Consider the following 9,454-nt stretch of genomic DNA (forward strand, 5'->3'; position numbering starts at 1 on the left):
GACGCTAATTTATGTCGAGCTAGTCAAGCGTATAGAAATTACACGTGCGATTGTTTCACATGAGATTTAACTAACTCAGATCGTGAAAATTGAAGTAAATTACATCTCACATGTCGTATTACATTAAATTATGTAAAGGTTCAAGCTGCTGCTGGACTATTTTCTCGCAGCGTCATCGACGAAAGATTAACGGCACTCTGAAGTACCGAGAACATTTATTTGAGAGTTATTGATTTATTTTATAGGCGTCATAGAATTAATAAACTACCTTCTACTCCGTTACTCTCTATAAAAGTCTTTTTTATATTTTAACGCGAATATTTCACAATTCCTTCCTATTAAAATTTTTTTGCTCAATACATTCTCTAATTTCGCTTTACTTGTATCTGTAAATGTATGTCTTCAATCTTATTACGCGAAGTCTTGAATGTAACAACGTAAAAATGATACTCACCATGTGTACCTAATAATTTGTAAAACCTATATTCTAAATGTAGCTGTGGCGCCTTTGACTTCATTGGTTCCTGCGACAACAAGCGTAACAAGTGAGGTCGACAGCGGAAGTGCGCCGAGTTTTTTTTACGTATCGCAATTACATAAAATACTCGGTTCTTACTCACCATTTTAATTGCTACGTGCTCATTATTGTACAGGTTCTTCCCTGTAAAGAAAAAGAAAGGTCGACATGAGTATTATAAATGGAATGATAGTGTATAGGGGAAAAGGGCACAGCGATAAATTATAAAGGAGAATTCCGGGGGCGAGTGATGTTGGGTTATTGTAGCAGGGCGCAATTTTCTTTTTTAAAGTAAATGATTCGATTCACGTTACAATGGCGCATTAGTACCAATGTACCGAGCTACGTGATGTTTCATATAGATATTACAGGCTGAGGACAATATGATTGCGCGATAATTAAATGCTGTGCGATAACTCCGGCTGCTGCTGATTGCAGTCAATGTGAGAAAATTAGATCGTCGAGATCGGCTGCGGTACATGCGGTCACTATGGAATTATGGTCGTCGACTATGAAATGCTCTCGCGTAAACTTATCGCGGGGATGTTCCATTTAACACAATCGCGTGCATAGTAATTAATCCGATAATTTGTACTGTTTCAAAACGTACATAGCGAAACTGTGACGTGATGTCAGGTAAATCTATAATTTAAATGATGACTAAAAATTAATTTTTGGCATATAAAGAAATTTGGTATTGTCTGATCAACACTATGAAATATATCGACAAACAAAAGTTAAAACAATTCAGTCATTTCCCTCGAGGACAAAGAAAAATTATGTTGCGTCAAATTATAGAATTAATATTTTACTGTCTGGATATAAACGATATTGACTGTTTTACGTCAAGTTAATCAAATTAAAATATTTCCATAAATTTAAAGTAGCAATTTAAATGTAAGAATATATAAGAATTGAAGCTATAATTATATACGTGATATATTTTATTTAAAATTTCGAGAGATTTTAAAAAATCGATAGATAAACATACGAAACATTTCTACTTTCTACATTATAGAGAGAAAATGTTTGAAAATATCTAGCAAGTTAACATTAAATTTAGTATTACATACATGTGCTACGTGTAGAAACATATATCATGATTTGCACGTGACTTATGGAGAAATAACGGAGTAGTCAGTTTTGCTGAATGCCACAGAAGCCGGCTAAAGTACAAAACTCAATTTCGATTTAATTTTTTCTGCAAAGGCTTCGCCACGAATCTAATAAATGTAACATGTATACACTAAGTAGTGTGTTTTCTTATTTCACTAATAAGCTAAAGAATGCAAATATCGAACAAATGTAGCATGTCACAGAGTTGCACAACTTATACAATACCATTCTAAGAGAATAGCATAATAAAAACAAAGGCAAAAGAGAAGATAGCAAAAACAGTAAGGAGTGTAGAATGAAGATAAGAAAAATGTATGGAAAAACAACACGTCATGAATTCTATCATTTAATCCTTCGAATCCTTTTTGCTCCAGGATTTACCTAAAAGAATCGAGAATTCTATCTCTTAAAATTATACCAGCACGGCAACTATATGTTTCCTTTAAAAAAAAAAAAAAAAAAAAAAAAAAACGGGCAAATATATGGAGCGTTTCTCATTCGTAAGCAATCTCTTATCCGGATAACGCTCGGTAGTCATAAACCGACGACGAGGATAATATCACGCGTCGTTGACGCTACTTGACGTCCACGTAAGAAAAATGAAGCACTCAGGGGCCTCGAACGAAAGCACATTCCTGCAGCCACTTGCGCACCTACCTGCGGAGATATAAAGGATGCGGGCCGGAACGCACGAACGAAACTCTTTGCCAGAAGCGAAGGTCAATGACTCGCTCGCTCGCTCGCTCGTACACTCGCGCGCGCGTTCTGCGATTAGCGGTTCGATACTTTCGCGGTAATTAGTACGATGGCCGTACTTCTTTGGCTATTTTATTATGCCTATCTTACTCGCTTTGCTCTGTCGTCGATGCGTGCAATTATTTCGGATAAACATGGCCACGCCCTTGTATAAGGCTAGCCGTCGCCTCCAACCGACCCTACAACCGCGGAAGACTTGTGACTTCCTCGATAGAAAGCACCGGTGACATTGTCAAATACAGATATCGCAATCTTGTTAGAGATCAAAGAAGCAATACTAATCCCATTCCTTGTTAAATAACATTTTATTATTATTAACTTCCGTGTGTGTTAAAATATAAATCAATCCACTTTGGTGGATAGTTTCAGCGTAAAACAATGTCTATATCTAATCCAAATTTTTTTTAGTCAAATTTAATACACTTAATACATAAACTTTCTCAAATTAAATTGTTTAACTTCATTGTTTTAGTTGTTTAATTAGACATATTGAGAAGAAGCAGTGGTTTAGCATTTATAGAAATGGTTCAAAATAAGTCAAATTGAATATAATTTAACATTATAAATTTAACAGTAAAAGATATTAATAGGTCTGTTCTTTTTAGTTAAATTTCTTATAGCTCGGTTTATATTTCCTTTTTTCACCTTTGAAAAAAAAGAAGAGAGAGAGAGAGAGAGAGAGAGAGAGAGAGAGAGAGAGAAAGACGAATAGTGCAAGAAAATTCCGCTAAAAAAAAATAAATCTAATATCGCGTAGCCATTACAATCACGCGATCTGCTCAATCTTTTCCTTTATTTAAGTCACATACTTTCTATTTTTTTAATATTAATTATAATTCTTGGTAGAAATTAGAATCGATATGTTCAATGACAAAAAAGTCTGATTGCACTAACTTAGAATTCTGGTTGAATAGATGGATAAATAGAATTTTCTGATTAAATTTATTTCTACAATTCTAGTCAAGACATCCAGAATTCTGATTATTGTCAGAATCTTCTGGTTTATCTCTATTTTCAACCAGAAACTTTTTCAGTATAACAATAACGATGACGATGTAAAATAAATTCTAATTAATAGTTAACATCGTTGTAGTTATATTAGTAGTTCCACGCCCTTATCGCGAGCCTTATCTTTCTCAAGCCTGTTAGTTTTATAAAAGTTTCGAAGATTTCCTTCTTCATATTATTATAAGAAATGAATTTCGCTATGTTGCAATGTCATAATTACAAGAATACAAATATTGTAAAGAAATCAATAATGTTACTTATTGGGTTGTCCGGAAAGTTCGTGCCGACTAATCTATATAATTTAATAAATGTATACTAAAATTTAAATTTTCTGCGTTTCAATTTTCCTTCAACACGAACTTACCGGACAATCCAATATAATTACTCGAAAGTTGTACACTCTGAGAAATATTTCCAATAGATACTTTGTTTTATTCTAAATCAATTGAATCAATAAATAATTTTCTTAAGTAAATAATTGTACGTGTGAGACATACAATGATATGTGCCAGTAATAAGTAGCGATGTTAATAATGATGTAAAACAAGTCGTGATCGATGACGTGAAATGAAGTATACTGTGTGTGTGTGTATATATATATATATATATATATATATATATATATATACACATATATAATAATGGTTGCATTTTTGCACGACACATCTAAGATGACGCGCGTTAAGAGAACGATCGATTGAACCTGGCCGTAAAGAGTTGTCGAGAAGATCCTTTCATCGAGCAGCCACTCTTCATGGATATAACCAGTCTTACCGGTGCGAACGGGTGCCGCACGTTGAGTGCACAGGCAAAAATTGCAACGACGGAGAGCGTGGAAAACTATCGACCTGACACCGAGTGTGAATCCACCGCGCGCGGCGGAGACCCTTCAAGCGAAAGAAAGACATCGAGATCGGAAAGGATCGTCATATTCTGTTCGAACAAGTACTGAAGAAAGTTAGAATTTCTTTAAGATTATTTTGATAATCAAGATAAGTAGGAGAGTACGTAGATCGAATATCTCAAAACGTGTCTATAAAATAGAAATTAAGGGAAGTATTTTCGAGAAATTTGAAACGTTTTAACTTTTAAAATTTTCAATTCTCTATCGAATTTTGAAGAAAAATAATTAATGGAAACATTGATTAAATCATTGAGACTTAAAAAATATTGATTTATAAACACAAATAATTTCTAATAATATGGATATGCAACTTCAAATGGCACTACAGATGGTTAATTTTTTAAATGCCCCCCCCCCACACACACACACACACACATACACACAAAGCGTATATTTAGAAATAACTATGCTTCTGATATCGATAGCTTAATGTCTTTTTTTTTAATCTATCGCCTATTTGTGCAGTTTCGGTATACAGTAATAGAGCACTTTATTTCATGCTATTGATCACAACTCGTTTTACATCACTATTAACATCGCTACTTATTACTTACTTATAGGTCATACATATTATTGGTTCAATATTCGGATAAAAATTTCATATGTCCTCATTCTTCCACATTTTGTATGTTTTTCGTAAGATCCTCTCTAGAGTTGTAAGATAAACTTTCCATTAACGTCACGACAAGTATGAACAGGAAATCCAACCCTGATTCCATCCCTTTCCGTTGTCTTCTTTTCGTCCATAGTTCCCTCATCCATCTTCTCCTCTCCCTTTCTTGCTTAATCTGCGATTAACGCGCGAACACACGGAGACAATGAGAAAGACAAAGAGGATGTTGGAGCCGGACAGGCATGAGAAGGGAGCGTACGCCACAGTGCAAAATGTATACACGTACATGCATCCCCCTTGCACGGCTTCACGAGGGTATATCCCTACTGCGACGTATGCACAGAGACTGCGCGCGTGGGAGGATTAACCCTTTCGCTACTCTGCATCTACCGGAAAAGCGTCCGAGAGAAAGTGCGTGATGCCTCAGGGCATCTCATGTATACACTGCCTGACTAGAATTGCAAAATAGAATAGCGAAAGTAACAAGAAAAAAAACTGAAGAACTGAAGAAAAGATCTACAATACCGCTGCAATTTCTCAGAACAAAAAATATATCAATGTCGTTGGTATTTTTTTTTTTCTTTAAAACTTGATACAAAGATTGCTTTAATCATCACAACGCCATCAAGCCCATTAAAAATTATTTATCTTGTTATAAATGTTTTAGTTCTTATATTATGTTTTATGATCGACGTGTTTACAACAATTTTCAGGCAATGTAGACTGACGTAAAGATCAGTTAACTAAAGTTATAACGGAGATTATTTTGACAATCTTGTGCCAAAGCTTCAAAGTTAATCACCTTGAAGTAAGAGATGGTACACAGGCGAGATTAGATCACATGCGTAAGTACTTACGCATCAATGTATTTCATTTGGATGTTTGGCACGAAGCCATCAAAATGAATTTTCGTCTGAATTCGCCGTATTCGTCATAGCCTTGAATACACTACAGATAAAAACTTTAATTTTTCTTAAGAAAAATGTTAGATAAAAAAACAGATGTAGACTTTAAGAAAATTAAAAATTTAAAAACTGTTCCATAATAGTTTTGTACAATGAATTTTACTCGTTTTATTAAAATTAATAAAATGCATTTAATATACAAAAATATTATGGAACGCTTTTTAAATCTTTAATTCTTTTAAAGTCTATTTCTATGTTTTTTACCTAATATAATTTTTTTAATAAAAAAATAAATTTAAAAAATTTTTAAAGTATTCACAGAATAATTTCTATAAATATTTTGTAAGATCTAAAAAGATTGAATTGACATATAATAAAACATATTTTTAAATTATTTTGCAACGTACACGTACCTACAATGTGATTTTGCGAAATAATTTCAATTTCGTATACCTTCGTTTCGTTTCATCGTTTCGGAAGCGTTTATTCTATTATTACGATGCTCCGGCTAATGACTCCAGTTACAGTAATATCTGCAGTCGCAAATTTCGGGAAGGATCGATATCGTGCGACGATCAAGAGGGCAAATTGCGGTCGTCGCTGAAGGAGCGAATAGACGACGGAAAATGCAGCAACTATAAATAACTAAAATATCCATTCATTATTTTTGGATGGAAATATTAATTTTTTGAGAAGCCAAAAATAGGAATTTTCGCAGAAATTCATAATTTAGCTCTGACAATTCAATTTAATTGTTTTACTTTCTTCCTTGTCAATTAACGCTTATTTTTTCAACTATAAATAACGTATTTTTAAATTTATCGTTTCTTAAGTACTTATATTTATATTTCGTTTACAAAAATATTACCGTAACATGTCAATTACAATCGACTTTATTAAAAAACAATTAAAAAGAATCCGTTATCTATCTCCACTATCGAGTGATTTCGCAAATCGTGCATTTTATTTGCAGAGACTGATAACGTGGCTTCTGTTAATCAAAATTGAATCAAATCGTTTCATTAAGTCGATATAACATGGTGCATCGTTATTGAAGTATTGAAATGCCATCATCATTGATTTGCAATAATAATAACGACGATGTAAATAATTATTCATTTATAAACGAGAATCAATGTTCATTTATCATTATCGGCTCCTCGCATTTTATTTGCATACAACTTAATCATTAATTGTTTAAATCTGTACAATTCGGAAAATGCCTCATTGAAGAAGCAAGTATGAAAGGTTCTTTACTTTTGTTGTTGAAGAGAACTTAGTTCTGGTAACGAAACTTTTGCCGCCGCTAAAGGATCCAAGTTAAACTTTCAACGGTATAAATAGTTAGACAAGTGCCTTACAATTGTACCTATAATACATTGTTAAATTCATAACGTCAAATTATATCCAACTAAAGTTATTTTTTATCATTTCAATAAATCGCCTCTGCTTGTGTTGTTAACTAAAACAAAATTAAATGATTTGACTCAAGAACTGTATAAAATTTTGCCCAAATTTAGATTATTATTTACTAAGTACATACGTTAATATGACCGGTATTTAAGTATTTTAAAAATAGGAAATTTGACCGCAAAAATGGATTGACTTACATTTTGACACACATGAATTTAAAAATAACAAAATGTTATTTAATTTAAGGGACTGGGTTATCATTCTCCTTTGTGATATTATTTCTCTTGTTTTACTATTTTTTCCAAAGAATATTTCAAGCGTTATCGCACAATTATTTCATTGCGTTCATATATTAAAGTATTAATATATTAAATAATTCATCGTATTATTGAATATATGAAAGATATATATTTGGCGCAATAACGTCATTGCCATATATCATTGCGCCACGAGGATGTTCCTGCGAAATCGTAGTGAAAATACGGCAAGGCCAAGAAAAAATGAACAAGAGCCAACGAAATGCGAAGTAATTACTCTAACGACGTACAAAAAATGAATAAATGAATAAAATAAATAAAAAGCATAGATAAAATGTGTAAGAACTAGAAATTTGTTATTAATATGAAATTATTATAATAACTACATGATTGCAAAAGAAAATTATAGAGGTACGTAAATTATTCATTCAATAATATTAAGTTTTTTCTGTCTCTTTTTTCCTAGAATAAAAATGTCATAATCATGCGCTATTAATAGTTACATTATTACAATTAATATCAATTAATCATATTGTACAATTAACAACAATTTATCATGATGCTAAATTATTTGAATTATTTCAAATTATTTTAAAGATCATCATTTCTCCTACTCTACATGTCGTTAATTTAATTAAAATAATGGAGTTAAACAATTAAACATCAAAAACGTGTATTAAATTTGACTCAAATTTAATTTATAAATTACTAAGTGCATATGTTAAGTGCGTACGAACGTTGTTTACTTTGAAACTAATTGCAGAAATGAATTAATTTACTTTAACAGAGAAGTTAAAAACAAATTATTTAACTTTAACTCAAGGAATTAAGTTGCTTCTTTAATATCTAATAGTATATAAACGGTATAATTTTCTTGAATTGAATTTGTACTGATCTAGCTTGTTTTTGCAAGATAACTTTGAGGACATCTTCTGAAAATGTTTTCTGCCCGCAGATCTATATTACATTTTATATATAGATCATATTTTTGGTAGTTTATTTGTAATGATATTATCATTACGATCGCTAGGAATTCCTTTCGCACTGTAGAGGAACTGTATAATGGAGAGCGCGCAAGGGAGAGGATAATTTCGAAAGCATGACAGACCGATATAGGACCTTGAGATCCCTCGGCAGTCAACGTATGTCTTCTCCAACCGTTACTAGGGGCAGCTGTCTGCCGCTGTGAAATGCTTCGAACTGGCAACGCTCGATGTTGCAAGCTTCGAGAGAGAAATGGCATAAAGTAGGTATGCTCGATGGTTCCCGAGGGCACTAAGGCGAGCAACGGAAAAACATGTTCGAACGACAGAGGAGAAGGCTGCAGGTGTTACGAACGAAACGTCGAATCGGACGACACCATGCAATTCGACGCGTCTGTTGATGTCAAAAGCCAATGAGTTATTCTAAAATATAAATTATTTCCACCGCCTAAATGCTTCAATATTTCTGATCAAATAAAAATGAAAATATTATTTTGGGATTATTAATAATCCTCTCACTAATAATCCGTAATGTGAAATTTTCACTCCTCGTCTGCAATGTGAGTTCGAACTTCAATACAGTTATTTTATATTGTGTATAAAAATATGAAAATATTCTTATATACTTGTGAAAGTTTAGACTTTAACAATGAGTTTTTACTGTTATAAAAGTTGGATTGTATTTTTTTTTTAAGATTTAAATTTAACTACTAGAATTCACAATCAAAAAACTGACTGTGTCTTTAATTCCAACATTGCTTGTGGAGGAATAAATTACGCAACAGAGATTTTGTAAGCATTTTAAAAAACAAATTATAATTTTCTGATGAAAGAGCAAATAAAAACTCCATATGAATTGTATTATATATATATATATATATATACATATTGAAATGATTATTTACATATTAAATAATTATATAATCGTAGATAAAAGATCATAGATAAATTTTAAATATGTTTGGAAAATAATCTGGAATCT

General features: G+C 32.2%; 1 protein-coding gene across 4 annotated transcripts in view; it reads right to left on the reverse strand.

Annotated features, from left to right (window-relative positions):
- Positions 1–9,454, reverse strand: part of LOC108687017 (casein kinase I) — a 30,631-nt gene that overhangs the window by 7,289 nt on the left and 13,888 nt on the right. For all 4 annotated transcript variants that reach the window (XM_018192594.1, XM_018192593.1, XM_018192596.1 and 1 more), the window contains exons 2-3: positions 621–661; positions 455–524 (exon numbers count right to left, since the gene is read on the reverse strand). In XM_018192594.1, coding sequence (XP_018048083.1) covers positions 455–524; positions 621–661 — 111 coding nt within the window. The remainder of the gene's footprint in view (positions 1–454; positions 525–620; positions 662–9,454) is intronic.

Source organism: Atta colombica, unplaced genomic scaffold (genome assembly GCF_001594045.1).
Source record: "Atta colombica isolate Treedump-2 unplaced genomic scaffold, Acol1.0 scaffold198, whole genome shotgun sequence".
Classification (NCBI taxonomy): Eukaryota; Metazoa; Arthropoda; class Insecta; order Hymenoptera; family Formicidae; genus Atta; species Atta colombica.